General features: G+C 38.6%; 1 protein-coding gene across 1 annotated transcript in view; it reads left to right on the top strand.

Moving 5' to 3' along the window:
• WDR44 (WD repeat domain 44) overlaps positions 1 to 15,808 on the top strand; it is an 84,365-nt gene that overhangs the window by 36,644 nt on the left and 31,913 nt on the right. The window contains exons 3-8 of the mRNA XM_001374332.4: positions 1,088 to 1,162; positions 8,580 to 9,201; positions 9,388 to 9,518; positions 11,635 to 11,730; positions 12,840 to 12,976; positions 15,433 to 15,516. Coding sequence (XP_001374369.1) covers positions 1,088 to 1,162; positions 8,580 to 9,201; positions 9,388 to 9,518; positions 11,635 to 11,730; positions 12,840 to 12,976; positions 15,433 to 15,516 — 1,145 coding nt within the window. The remainder of the gene's footprint in view (positions 1 to 1,087; positions 1,163 to 8,579; positions 9,202 to 9,387; positions 9,519 to 11,634; positions 11,731 to 12,839; positions 12,977 to 15,432; positions 15,517 to 15,808) is intronic.

Genomic DNA, 15,808 nt, shown 5'->3' on the forward strand with positions numbered 1-15,808 from the left:
AGGTATAAAGTATCTAAAGGGTATTGGGAATATAACTAGTTTCGGTATATTACCAAGTATGATTTGAGAGGAAGAAGTGCTGTAAGACCTTCTCAAAGACATGTACAATTGGAAACGGCAAAATCAACAGCAAGAGGTAACAGATGGATGTCTAGAGAATTGTATTTCCCATCTACTTACAAGCTGAGCTGTCATCCCCCCGGCCATCTTTCCTACCCTCTCCTTATGGCAACCTTAGATTCTCCCCTAGGGAACACCATGGACTCTTATCTAACCCTTTCCAGGTCCCCTTAATGTTTTCCCCCATGAGATAAGCTCCATTAGAGCAGGGACTGTCTTGTTTGCTTCTATTTGTCACCAGAGAACCTATCACAATACCTGGCACCTAAAATTGCTTATTATTTCTGTCGACATAATTTCATGTCCAACAAATGTTAAATGACCTTAGTCTGAATTCTAAAGAGAATGTGGTATTTCCTGTTTTTACTAGAATAACTTTGGACCATGTTGGGTTGGCATCAGGTAGATTCTGTGTGGAGAATTTATGAAAAGTCAAGGCTGTGAATCCCCATGGGATGAGATAGGCTGAATAGGAAATGATCTGCCTTGATGATGAGATTCCCTGCACTGATAAGCTTAGCTCATAGAACACACAGAGTAGAGTGGAAACTGCTCCCGAATCCCAGATAAAGCTTGCATATGGCATCTCAGAACTTGAAATCCACTTTAGGGTTAGGAGTTGCATTAATGTTGTCATCAATTTATGAATGTAAAACAGTATAAAATAGCTGTAATGTCAGAGTTTTTGCTTTGAGTCTTTTATTCTCCCAAAGAGAAATCTATTCACACAGACACATGTCCCCACTTCCTGAATTGCATACTTGAGTTAAAGATTACTTAAAAACAAAATAAAACAGAAAAATGTTAATGTGTTGACTTCTCGAGTCTTTAAAAATCATGGCTTTTAGGAATAAGGATACCAGGTTTCAGCAGATTTGTGCCTGCTTTATCTAGCTTTTCTTTTTTTAAAGATGGGAGTCTCATTTGGGTTTGTTATTTTGTTGTTTTTGTTTTTGTTTTCCCCCAGGAAACAGATAGCGTCAAACGTAAGGTTGGAAATGAGTTCCCTGTTCAAGAATTGAAGCAAGATGATTCCAAGAAGGTCAGTTAAATTTCATTTTAACAGTTCATTTTAATTTTATTTTTTTCCCCAATTACATTGTAATTACATGTAAAAACAGTTTTTAACATCCATTTTTTAAAAAGTTTCCAGTTCCAAATTCTCTCCCTCTCTGAACCCTTCCCCTTCCCTGAGATGGCAAGCAATCTGATAGAGATTTCACATGTTCAACTTTAATTTGAGAAAGTTTTTTCCCTCGAAAATGTTTCTAGTGTCATGTTGAGTACAATATGGCCATTTGGTAAATTTTTTTCTGGCATTTGTTAGTAATGTAAAAGAATGTATTTTTCTTAAGAGTGTCAGTCTTTGTAAAATCTTATCTCATTTTTGATTATTCAAATAGTTTTCACTTGACACAAATACTGACATGAGGAGAATGTATTATTTTATGTCTTTACTAGAATAACTTGGGACCATGTTGGTATTAAAATGAGGCATTATTATCTGTGATAAGTGCCCTAGACTCCTGATATTCTAGTATAGTATATATTTTCCTTGGTCTTTCTCCTGTTCCCCTCTTCATATCCGAGAAAACAAAGACCTGGCTTCTCTAGGGGTAAAAACCCAGTGGAGAGCAAGCTTGAAATCCTGACTGTAGGAAGGCTCCCTCTCTTGATGCCATATGCCAAAGATGCCATAATTGACTTGTGGGAGACAAACAGTAAGTAAGTATTGGCCAGACATGAGCCTTGTCTTCCTTGTGTTTTCACTCTTGTTGATGTCAAGCGTGTACACACACACACACACACACACACACACACACACACACACACACACATTCACACATACATATAAGACATGTACCTATATGTGCATATACACACAATATACATGTGTATTTACACATATACACACCGCATATTTGTGCATGGCATGTGTGACATTCACAAACAGATTTTTTTGTTTGTCATATAACATGTGTGTATGATACATATAGTAAACATTTTCAGAAAAAATTATTCAACCCCACTGCTTAAAACCAAAGCAGATTCTCTTCAAATGAAAAATCACTGAGTGAAGGATCAGACTTTATGACTATTAATAAATTCCAACTTTTAAGTTGCTATTAGTCTATGAATATGTATAAGAGCCAGATGTTTATTTGTTCATTCAACAAATATTTCATGCTTCCCATGTGGAAGGCAATGAATAAGGTTCTGGTGGTACAAAGACAGAAATGAAGTCTCTGCATTTTCAGGAGGAGGGAGCCATGAACAATATTCTTAATAGTTATACTAATAACAGTAGTAGCTAACATTTATAAAGAGCTTCAAGGTTTTTAAAGCATTTCATACATCTCATTTAATTCTTACAACAACCCTTAAGGTAGGCGCTGGTGTGTGTAGATAGAAATTCACTCCCCTTACCTCCAGCTTGTCCCCACCTCGCTACATGTCTGGATGTCATGTGAACACTCCAAACAGAGGTCACAGGTGAAAAGCTCTAAGAACATGACCCAGAACTGAAGGTTTCGGGTCTGGGTTCAAGAGAAAGATTAAAGGTGTGGGGCAAGACATGCCTGCTCCCTATTCCCTTGGAGGAGGCCAGGTGGGACCATGGCTTAGAGAATCCACACATGTGGTCAGTTAGTATAGAAAATTAGGCTTTATACTTCTGTCCTTTTGATTTTTCTACTTTAAGTGGTTATTAATAAACATTATGAAAAATAATACTTGAAGTTATTGTTATTAAATTTAAATTTTTCAGGCGTTACCCCCATTTTATAGATGAGGAAATTGAAGCAGTGGCTAAAAACTTGCCTAGGATCACACAGCAAGTAAATTCTGAAATAGGGCTTGAACTTGAGTTTTTCTGACTCTAAATCCAGAGTTCTATTCACTCTGCCATCCAGCATCTTCTCTTTTAAATGGAAAAATAAATATGATATAATTTGAAGATGGAGAGAACATGAACAACTGGGGATCTAGAAAGCTCTCAAGCCCCATAACAGGTAGCATTTTACTTGAATATTGAAGAAAACTAAATATCTTAAGAGAGGGAAGTGAAGAAGGACTATTCCAAGAAAAGAAGACAGTTGTTTGGCTAAACCTAAGAGAGGCCGGATGGAAAACTGCCTTTGAGGGGGCAGCTGAGTATCTCAGTGGATTGAGAGCCAAGCCTAGATATGGGAGGTCTTATGTTCAAATCTGACCTCAGACACTTCCTAGCTGTGTGACCCTGGGCAAGTCACTTAACCCCCATTGCCTAGCCCTTACCACTCTTCTGCCTTGGAACCAATACACAGTATTGATTCACGGAAGGTAAAGGTTTTTTATTATTTTTTTAACTGCCTTTGAGGAACAGAAGGGTTGACCTGGAACAATGCACATGTAAAGGACTAGCAATGGGAGACGAGTATGGAAGGGTAGATCAGAAAGAGAACTGAGTAATTTATATTTTACCTTAGAGGTAAGAGGATCCGTAGAGGATCTATGCAGTGTGCTGAAGGCCATGTTGTTCTCTTTGAGACTTGAAACAATTTTCAAGCTAAACTAGTGTTTTAGTCCTTAAGAAAGAAGCTCTTTAACATTTCATTTTGTTTTATTTTTCAATTAAAAAAAGGTTGGGGAAAGAGGAGATAATTGGTGGGGAGATGCCAATGCTTTGGAAAATAGGGTTAAAGGTTTATTAGAGGCCCTAGGTATTCAAAGGTAGATGTTGAAATGCTAGGAGCTAGAGTCCAAAGGGGAAAATGAGGGAAATAGGTCGTTGCCTTCCCTAGCTCCTTGCCTGAGATTTGCTTTAGTTCATTCCATGAAGGGAGCTCAAGAGGGTGTTGGATGTAGGTAAACAATCAACAAGGATGGTGTCAGCTTTGGCAATACAATTCATCTATTTCAAGAAGAGAATTCCCAAGTTAGGGGTCGAAGTTAGAGCCATGTAGTGCTCAGACCATTATTTAGGAACCTAGACTTCACCTTTGGTTCCTCTCAGGGAGATGTTATAAAGGGTTCTATCTCAAGTCAGTTGGATATGTAAGTCTAGAGCTTAGCTCCTTTTGGCTTTTTGTTTTTGTTGAGTTGTTTCAGTCATGTACTACCCTTGTGGACCTATTTGGGATTATCTTGGCAAAGACACTGGATTGACTTGCCATTTCCTTATCCTGTTCAGTTTACAGTTGAGAAAACTGAGGCAAACAAGTTAAATAATCTTGCCCAGGGTCACACAGCTAGTAAATGTCTGAGGCTGGATTTGAACTCAAGCCTTCCTTATTCCAGGCCCAGCACTATAGAGTGGATAGCCATTGTGCCATAACCCTCCTGACTAGTCAATGATTATTTGATGAGTCCTACTGCTTTGACCCCATCTCCAGGAAGGGTTTGACTAGGGCCATATAGTGGGAAGTCTAGTTTCCCAAATCCTTCTAGGTACTAAATTGTAGGGAAAACAGAAGGCACTAGGGTCAATGGAGTCATTGAAGATTTTTGACTAAGGGCAATGATATAGTCAGAGCAGTGCTTTTCAAAAATTTTTTTGGCAAGTGCAAGAAGATTGGAGATGAAAACAGACTGTATGTAAGCAGTTCTTTGAACTAGGATTGTGGCCAAGTGAATAGAGAGAAAGCACTAGCTGGGAGAGATGTGAAAATAGAATGGACAAGATTTGTGTATGAGGACTGAAGGAGAGTGAAAAGGTGAGGATGACTTCAAGGTTATGAACCTGTAAACTGGAGCATTGGTGGTACCTTCAGCAGAAGAAGCAGAGTTGGTAGGAAGGATAGATTTTTGATGGGAAAGAAGATGTTTTGTCATAGACATGTGGAGTTTGAGATGCTTGTGGTACATACATCTCAGTGGCTATCTCTAGCAGGCTGTTGGTGAGGAAGAATTGGCGCTTGAGAGAGAGATTAGGGTTGGATATATAGATCTGGCAGTCAACCATAGTTGTAATTGATTCTGTTGGAGTTGATGAGATGACTGAGAAGGGGGAATAAGGGATAAGAAGACCCTGGATAGAACCTTGGATGACATTCATGATTGACAGTCAGGACATAACCAATGATTCAACCAAGGAGACTGAGAAGAAGGGGGCACAAATGAGACGCCAGTGAGAAGAGAGTTGTGAGAGGAGAGCTGATTCAAGAGGGGGGAGGGCACGTGGTAGGATTACAAGCTCAATAGCAAATGGTTGAGAAGTGTTTGGTGAAGTGAAAGAAGCCAGTTCCTTTTTGGAGTTCAGAGGTGAAAAAAAGGAGAAATATAGGATAATTATATAAGGGGATGACATAGGATGATAAATAAAGGATCTTTAAAGAATGGGATAGGCCTAAGAACATCTGTAGGCAGTTGGGAAAGAGCCAATAATTAGAGACTGAATGTGAACTGGGTGTTAAGGAATAAGAAGAGGGACGAGCTCTTGGAGGTAATGGACTCAAGAGTGTCATCTGCATTTGTTCTGCAAGCATCTCTTAGAGGTATGATCATGATCAGAAAACTGATTAGAAACATATTTTGAAAATTGGATAACACATTATAGGACTAGAAATGATTATAGGAATTTAGAGTAGGGAGAGTTCTGGGTGAGCTGGAAAGGCAGACTTCATAGAGGGATAACCAGAGTTGGGCTTTAAAGGTTGAACTGGATTTAATTAGAGGAGATAGAGGAGCATGAGCCTGGGCTTGGAAGTAGGAATGAACATACAGTATTGTGTTCCAGATAATGGAGAGAGTGAGAAAAACTCTGGAGGGCTTCGAATGTCAGAATGAGGGTGCTGTACTTGAAACAGTAGGCATTGGGGAGCTAGTGATGAGTCTTGGAAATGACGTGATGAAAGCAGTCTTTGAAGCAGATTAATCCTACTGAGTCATCGGGGTATAATAGTCATTGTTCAGTCCCAGAGCTACAAGGGACCCTAACGATTGACCGCACTTATCTATGATGTACAGGGTGGACTGGAAGTTCCTTAAGAAGCTCTCATCATAAGACAGGAGGAGGTGATGAGGGCCTCCACTCCAGAGCTAATGATAGGAATCGAAAGCAAGGTGTTAGAGACAATGGCAATGGAGTTGGTGACTGAGTAGGGTTGTCAGAGAAGAGGCGTCAAAGCTAACCCCACATTTCTGAGTCAGAGAACTTGGAGAATTGAATTGAACATTATTAGATGCCTAGTTTGTGCTTGGCACACAGAAATGAGAGAATTGAGTAAGAGAAACCTGTTGTTTGTGGTGCGTGTGGGATGGGGTGGGTGGTGGGGGAGATGATGAATTCCATTTGAATGTGTTTAGTTCAAAATGGAATGTCCTGTAAAACAATTGAAAAATCGAACTTGACTGGTGATCTCCTGAAGTTGAGACAGGAATTTAAAAGTTAACAGCTAAAACTGGGAGCAAATAGAAGCTCTAAGAGAGAGAATGGTAAGGCTCAAACTTTGTGGGCAGGAAAAGGCACATAGGTAGGAGGAGAACCAGGTCAGGGCAATGTCCTGGAAATGAAGGGAAGAGGCTTAGCAACTCATTGTATATCTGGTATTCTGCCCCAATTGTGTTTGGGAATTGTTTCAGTTCTTATAAAATTCCCTTCTACTTAACTCCTAGTAAAAGAAGGCAGTTGCATAGAGCATTCAATTCAGCGCAAAGTTACATTTGGGAAAAGACCGGTTTGGGAGACATGTAGGGAACTAACAAAGAAAGGTAGAATGGTGTCTGGGCCAAGTTTCCCAACGTTGATCAGATCTTGCTACTTTCAGAAACAATTTGTAATGTTGGTTGGGAAGCAATGGACATTCTTGAATCAGAAACTGTGGGAAAGGGGAGACAGGATAGATTGAGAGAGAAATGTGGGGAAGTATAACAGGAAAGAATTCAGGCTTAATGTCATCACATCACCTCCCTAGACCTTAGTTTCCTCATCAGTAAAATGATGGCCTCTGAGATCCCTTCCAGTTCTACATGTAGGATTCTCTGACTTTTGTCAGTAAAGTAGCAGGCAAGATTATTTGCTTAGAGGGATATTGGAGTAAGCTTCAGACCTTGAGGAAGATGAAGAAAGTGGAGAAGACTTGGAAATATAGTTGTTCATTTGCTAGAAGCCTCTTCCCAAGGGAGGACTAATGGAATTGAAGAACAGCACTGAGAGTACCCAGCATCCCTTGTGGAAATTATTAGGAATTTGTCTTGGGTTCAGTGATTTGTTCCAGCAAATCTCTATGGGCCAGGAGTAGGGTGAGGGACAGATGGTAGGGATTGTTGTTTGGCAGGGGTAAGTGGTTGAGGAAGGGGAAATGTCATAATGAGGGAATTGTTGATTTGGCTGTTCATTCATGTTCCAGGGGCACATCTTCATCATGGTTGGAGTATATATGGAGCCTTGGATTCTGTGCCCTTGTCCATGGAATAGTAGAAAGTTGAGTGGACAAGATCCCAGCTGGACTTGGATTACCATAAATCTTATCTCACTTGTGATCTACTGCTTCTATTCTTCCAGTCTTGGCATAGGCTCCAGGCTCCCTTGGCTCTTAGCTTTTACTGTTGTCTGAGAAGCATTGCTGACCACATCTGGCTTTGGCCTCCCTACAGAAGAAGAGAGCTACTTGGAGCTTGGCATCTTTCGGCCTCATTTCTGTTCTGGTACCTTCCCGCGTTTCCTACCTTCTCCTTAGGGACATGAGCAGGTGTACAGAGCCAGAAACCTCAAATTCTTTTATACTGGCAACTAGGTGGCATAGCAATAGCTAGAGAACTGGGCCTGGAGTCAGAGAGACCTCAGTTCAAATCCAGCCTCAGACACTTATTAGCTGTGTGACCTTGGGCAAGTCACTGAATGGCCGCTGTTTGCCTCAGTTTCCTCATCTGTAAATTGGGGGTAATAATAGTACTTACCTCCCAGGGTTGTAGTGAGGATCAAATGATCCTCTCAAACTTTGCAAACCTTAAAGTGCCATAATCATTGCTTGCTAATATTATTAATACTGGATAAAATCTTAGGACAATAGATTCCAGAACTGTATGGGACCTTAGAAGGTATGCAGCTCAGCTCCCTCATTTATACATAAAGCAACTGAAGGCCAGAGATTCACTAAGTCAAGGTCACACAGGTAGTAAATGACAGAGCCAGGGTATGAACTTCAACTTCCTTGATGATAGGTCCATCTCTCTTTCCACTGTGCCATCTCAGTGCTAATCCTGTACCTGTCTGGGCCTCAGTTTACTCATCCATAAAGTGGAGATAGTGCTTATACTATATTCTATACTGTTGTGAGGGTGGTTGTGAGCAGAGCATATTTCAACTAATATGGCATGAATATGCACATGAACTGAAAGGTCAGGTTTAGCTCAAATTCTTACCTGAATATTAATTTCTAGGGTTTATTAGACTCTTTTATTACCACAGGGACAATCTGATATGGCTTCGAAGTTCAACAAGTGCCTTCATCAAAATCTCAACTTTTCTCTTTCTTTAGATTATTGACAGTATTATTGAGGAGAGCCAGAAGGTCCAGCAGCTTGAAGATGAACCTTTGGATTCTAAAGGAAAAAAACATTCTGATTCAGAACCAACCACAAATACAGATCTTCTGAGCAATATTCCTGGACTCTTAGCCACAGATCAGGTGTCACAAGATGTTAAAAAAAGAGAAAAGCAGAAGGGGTTTAAGGAAACTAAACCTGAGTTTAGCAAATGTTCTTGCCCTTATGAAGGTCCTGCTGAAAAGCAAGTGAGTGAAATCACTCAGGTAACAGAAGTCAGTTCAACCGATGAGCAAAGTGTAATGGAAACAAAAGAAGCAGCAACCAGAACTGAAGAAGTAAAACAGACCAATGTTTTAGAACAGGTATCAACGGACTTCTTCCCTCCCAAAGATGTAGCTGCCGCAGAAGAAATGGCTCCTGTAAAACCCCCAAGGCATATTCCTGTTGAGCCTGATATCGTGGCAAGCACCAAGAAACCTGTCCCAGCTCGGCCTCCTCCACCAGCCCATCTCCCTCCACCTAGACCACCTCCTCCTGCCCGGCCTGCTCCTCCGCCCCGGAAAAAGAAAAATGAAACAGAGTTGGAGGCCCTGAAGCCGTCAGAGCTAGAAGGCAAGTATACTTTTAAGATCTGTGAAGCGTCTAGCAAGATATATAGACTGATGCCAACTGTTAAGTTGGCATAAATATTGAAGGCCATGTCATATTGAGTTGAGGAAACCAGCAGTTTTAATGCTGCTGCTGGGATGGTTAATGGTAATAATATGAGCATTTTCTCCCTAATGCTGTCTCTTGTAGCATCTAGAGAGAATTTTGCATCTGGAAGTGCCTTGTCTCCCAATACAACTTCTGAATGCCAGTCCAAGGATACACAGCCTTCCCTAGATTTGGCAAGTGCGACCAGTGGAGAGAAAATTGTCACTGACCAGGTGAGTGCAGTCAGATTCTACTAAGGCAAGAAGGATCAATCAGTTCTTAGAAACTAGGCCAGAGACAGAAGATCTTGACTTACTACTTGCTATGTTGACCTCACATGCAGAATTCACATCTTATGTTAAAGAGGAAGTTATAGGTTACCAAAAAAGAAAGGAAGCTATGAAAACAGTTGAAATTTAGGTTACTGTTGTGTTGTTGTTTTTTTTTTTTTTTTCAAAACAAATTGACCTTTAATAAATTATGCAGTGCTGTGAAAATGTGAGTGGTCACTGCTGTCACAACTCATGTATATTTAAGAGTTACCTTGAACCATATGTAGCATGTATCACCACCAAGAATGCTTCACACCAAATCCTACCTTAGAAATTCAGTAACTGCTCGATCCTGGAAAATATGGTTAACCCTTCTGAATGTCCTAGGCAACTCCCTAGGACTTGATTAATTCTTTAGAATGAGATGCAGTGATGGTAGGAGTTCCTTTGGCTGATGGCCTCATCAAGATCCTTGTCTGTATATGTTGAGGGGTTTTTTAATGCAGCTACTAAAAAATTGTGCTTCCCATTGACTCCCCTAAGTATATATGGTAACAAAGAATTATAGTTCAGAAAAACTAAGTCTATGCTGGTCATTTCTGGCTGTACAGGTCTCATTCTGTATTTTTATTTTGCCATTCCTTTGAGGTCATAATTGACCAGAGTTCTGATATATTTCTGTTGATGCTGTTTTTCTTTATTATTGTGGTCATTTAGTGCCTCACCTATTGATAAGTCTTTACAAGTTTCCCTAAACCTGTTGTACTTGTTGGGTTTTGTCTCAACCCATGAATGTGGTGAACTAGGAAGGAAGGAAGTTGTCTGTACGATGACTGGTATGTGGTTTCTCAGAGATGTGGGAGGTGGGGGCAAAACTCGAATCCAGGTCTTCCTGACTCTGTGGCTGATCATCAAATAGAGATTTGATATACCATACTGCCTCTCATTTTTTCTTATGGTATATTAATCTTCCAACCCCACACCAGATTTTGTGTGGCCCTTACCTGATCAGCATATGCCCACTTTGCCACCTTGTATATGCTGCCACAAAGATTTTTGTGTAGATAAGGCTTTTCCTCCTGTCTTTGATCTGCTTCAGGTATATTCCTAACACTAGAATTGCTTGAATATGGTTTAACCACTTCTTTACATAATTCCAAATTATTTTCCAGAATGGTTGAGCTAATTAATTTATAATTCCATCAGTGGTATATGTATGCATCTGTCTTCCCACAGCCAACATTTACCATTTTCATATGATATCATATTTGCCAATCTTATAGATGCGAGATGAAAGCCAAGATTTGTTTTAATTAGCATTTTCCTAATTATTAACGATTGGGGGAATTTCCCCCCTTATATTTGTTGGTAGTATGGCTTTCTCTTTTCTTGAGAATTGTCTCTTGACATCCTTAGACCCTTCATCTGTTGGACAATGGTTCTTCTTCTTATATTTCACCTTGTGCTTTCTTCATACCACCCCCCACCCAGCTGGCTGCCTTAATGTCACTGTAGGGGTGATGAAAAGAACACTGAAAATAATTCTTCTTAATCTAGTTGTCCCCAAATGGGGGGAGGGCACGTTTCCAATATATTTTAAACATGGAAAGCCCATTATTAGCTAGTGGGGACTTGCTCAGGGTGTGCCAAATGTGAGCAGGGATGAAACACAACAGGTGCCCGAGCTTAAGGGGTGGCAGAATATAGGAATGCCTGCCTGGTCCAGCTCCCCTGGAGCTGTCGGTTTTTTTTAGTCCTTCGCAGCAATCGCCCTCTTTTCTTTCCCCCTACTCCATGTTGAGTGTTAAAGCTCTATTTAGGCGGGTCCAAATAGAGCAGATTTCTTTTTCGCCAAGGTTCGAGAAACAGCTATTTTGGGTAATGGAGGGATCAGTAAGGACAGTCTTCAGCTTGCTAGGAATATTAAGTCACTAAAATGGATGTTTTCCATTTTCCATTTTAATAGACTCCATTATCAGAAATATTGAAGCTCTTCACAGCCATATATGGTAATGGCTAATTGAAAGTCCTCTGTAATTGTCTGTTGGTTTTGCTTTTTATAAACTTATAATTTCAGGAAAATGGAAAAGGACCTGATGGGCAGACAGTAACGGGGGAGATGATGGGTCCACAAAGACCAAGGTCCAACTCTGGAAGAGAACTCACTGATGAGGTAACAATCAAAATAGCTTTTTCTTTTTTTTTAATGGTTAAAAGCATCATAATGCAAAATAAATGATTGGAGCTCATTTTAAAGATTATTTTAAAGGAGCATCTCTTGTAACTTTTCTTTGATTATTTAACATAAGGGGAAAATGTGACCTTGACATAACAGCTGTGTGATTCTAGGCAAGTCACTTAATTTCTATTTGGCTCAGTTTCCTCATCTGTAAATCTGGGATAATAATAGAACTTACCTCCCAGAGTGTCTATGAGAATCAAGTGAGATAATATTTCTAAAGCTCTTAGCACAGTGTTTAGGCTGTAGTAACATAAAGAAAAAAGATAGTGATGATATATTCTTTTTTAAAAGTATCATATGATGATGTCGATAATGTAGTAAAAAGCAAGAACCGTCTTTTATAGGAAAGCCAGTTTAGTTCTAAAGTTAAGTACCCAATATTACAGGCACATATTTTTGTCCATACCAGACAACATGCAGCATGTACTCACTTTGTTTTTGAGTGCTCTCATCCAAAATAGAAAGGAATTAACTGATGTGGGAAATTGGAGAAGAGTAATTAGGACCAGAATAGGGATCCTGGGGTTGGAGTGGAGCCATTATCCAAACAGTCTAGAACAGACAGTCAGGGAATATAGAAGAGGAGAAGATCTGTTAAGAGAGGACAGGTTGACAGGACAAGAGTATAGGAGTTGTAATCTAGAAGCTATATAACTGCAAAAAGAAAGGCAGTATCAGGATTTTTGCTATACATGGGATATAGGTAAAAAGGATATTCATCTCCGGTATTCTCCAACATGGTTGGCTTGTTCTTTTCAGTACTGTCATTTTAGTCGACATTTTTATAACACTGTGTATTAAGAGGATATTCTGTGATTGGTTCCATGCTAGCTAGTTAATATACTATGAAAAGTGGTCAGTGTTCATTGCTTCTCCTCCCTACCTCCTGAGTATTTTTCAAGCAATATGTTCAGTGGGTCTTCTACTTTAACTACACAACATTTCATTGATGTCCTTTATAAAATAATTCTCTTGAAAGATTCAACCAGAAATATGGAAATTATTGGTGGTCTGGTACTGAGTGTTATTCTTGACTTTAGGAAATTTTAGCCAGTGTTATGATTAAGAACCTTGATACGGGAGAAGAAATACCTTTGAGCCTTGCAGAAGAAAAACTGCCTACAGGTATTAATCCGCTCACTCTGCACATTATGAGAAGGACTAAGGAATATGTAAGGTATGGCTTATAGCTATTCTTTATCATTTATATTATGAGAAAGATTTCCCTTTTTTAATACTATAAATTATTTTCTTTTTCTTTCTGAACTGAACTAACAAACACAAACATTTCAGTTTGTAAAAAAGGATCTAATATATGAAACTGTGACTTTCCATTTGGTAATTTATTTTTAGAAAGTGTTTATTAAACTTAAAGTAGTAACAAAATGGCCCTGTTCATTCTCAGAGAAATTCTTGAGAACACCACCTACAGTTTCCTAAAAGAATATTTTTTTAAATGTGTATTATCAAGTGGGAAGCTGTCTACAAAGTCAGATACAGCCTGAAGAATTCATTTAAACTAGAGAAATTCAGGACAATCCAATCGATCCCACATAATTTTATTCAGCGTTAAGCAAGGCAAAGTGCCACTCAAGATAGGAGATGGACACCTGTGCATGGGTGGTTAGGGTTTACTGCTGCATTTTCACATGTTTTTGTTTGTTAATTTTTAATAATAAATTTTAATTGTTATTTCTTGTTTTTATACCACCTAAAATTTCTTCTGGCTCTACCCCAATGACCCATTTCTTATTTTAAAATATATGATGTGTTTATTTCATTAAATAGTTCTCAATTAAAGTGTAAAAAAAGTGTAAAAATATTTTTTTCTTTATAACCCTTACCTTCTGTCTTAGAATCAATAGTGTGGATTGGCTAGGTAATGGAGTTCAAGTGACTTGTCTAAGGTCACAAAGCTAGGAAGTGTCTGAGGTCAAATTTGAACCTAGGAACTCCCGTCTCTAGGCCTGGCTCTCAATCCACTGAGCAATCCAGCTGCTCCCCATGTAAAACAATTTTACATTCATTATAAAATTTGAGTTCCAAATTCTCTCCTTTCCACCCTTCCTCCACCCATGATATTGAATAAAAATGTGAAGTCATGCAAAACATATGTTTATATTAGACATGTTACAAAAGAAAACACACATACACAGTCAAGAATAATAAAGAAAGTAAAAAAGGTATGTTTCAATCTGCCCTCCAAATTCAATAGTTCTCTCTTTCTCTGGAGGTAAATAGCATTTTTTCTCACGGGCCCTTTGAAATTGTCTTTGATCATTGTTATGATCAGAGTAGCTCAGTCTTTCAGTTTGTCATCTTTACAATATTGTTCACCTGGTTCAATTCACTTCATTTTGTATCAGTTCATATAATTCTGCCTAGGTTTTTCTGGAAAACAATCCTACTCATCCTTTCTTACGATATTACATCACAATCATATGCCACAACTTACTTAGCCATTACCCAATTGATGGGAATCCATTGAACTGTCCCTTACAATAAAGAATTTTTTAATAAGAAAAAAGTAAAAAGTTTTAGCGAAACCAAACAATACACACAAAAATTTTTTGACAGCATATTTTCATATACTTTCAATCTCCTTAGCTTTTATTTTGTTCTGAATAGTTTATATGGCATTATTACAATATATTAAATTAAATGTATTAAAATTGATCAAGAATTTTTATCAATGTATATTTTTATTTGAATAGGAAGAAATTTATAGCAAACATTAATATTAATAGAACTATGATTATTTAAAAATATAGATGTGTGTATGTATTTCCTTGTGAAGAGATGACCTTTTTTTTAGTAGGGCACCCTGTACTTGAATCAGTGCATGAAGTTCACAGTTCTCAGGATTTCAAATGGAAAGAGACTAAAGAGTTATCTTTGGTTTCAAAATTTCTAAAACTGGAAAAGAATTGAGAAAGAACTACTAAGATACCTACTCAAAGGTCATTGAGATACTGAGGATCCCAGATCTAGTGGAGTCACAGTTCATTCCTCTTGGAAATTTTACTTGAAGATCCATTGATCTTTGTTAATTTGTTGTCTCTTTAGGAGACTAAATGTAACTAATTGACTTAGAGAAAAATATGGCTATCTAAGGAACAATTTACATAAATGCATTAACCTTTAGGAATACATGATCACAAGGATAGGAGGAAATTCATCCGGGAAATGTATGCTTAAAAAAGTTGGGCTGGTCAAGTGGTGAGAAGGAGTTTCCACTAGTCAGCACATGGACTAGGAGGAATGTAGCTCTCCTCTGCCACTCATTAGCTCTGGGGCTCTGGGCAAGTCCCAACTTAATTCAATCAATAATGAGAATGATGATAGCTCCCATCCGAGAGTGTTGTTATAAAGCTCAGATGAGATCATGTAGGAGAAGCAATTTGCAAAGCTTAAAGTGCTACAGGAATGTTAATTTTAATTATTATTATGGACATAAAAATGAATTGGAGACCTGACCTCCAAATTCTCCAAACCTTTTTAACCTCCTGGTCGTCAGTAACAGGAAAGTGCATGTAAAGAAAGGTGACTGCTGTGGATTCCTCTAAGAGGGTAAAGATGGTGGTGATGTATTCTTTTCCAAATGGTTCTGCTTTTTTCTGGCTTTTTCTACAGTAATGATGCAGCACAATCAGATGATGAAGAGAAGATCCATTCTCAGCAAACAGATACTGATGGTGGAAGGCTAAAACAGAAGACGTAAGTTTGGTTAGCTTCCTGTTTAGGAAGTGATGAAAAGATAAGAATTGTTTTACTCTGCAACATCTGTGGTTTACCCAGGTTTTTTTCCTTGACAGTAATACTAATAATAGTGGTATAATAATAACATATTAATAACAACATTTACGTAACACTATGTACTAGGCACTGCACTAATTACTTTACAGATATTATCTCATTTGGTTCTTATGATAATCTTGGGAGGTAGGTACTATTTTTATTCTCGATTTACAGATGAGGAAATCGAGGTAGACAGAGGCTACATGATTGT

Source organism: Monodelphis domestica, chromosome X, assembly GCF_027887165.1.
Source record: "Monodelphis domestica isolate mMonDom1 chromosome X, mMonDom1.pri, whole genome shotgun sequence".
NCBI classification, from domain to species: domain Eukaryota; kingdom Metazoa; phylum Chordata; class Mammalia; order Didelphimorphia; family Didelphidae; genus Monodelphis; species Monodelphis domestica.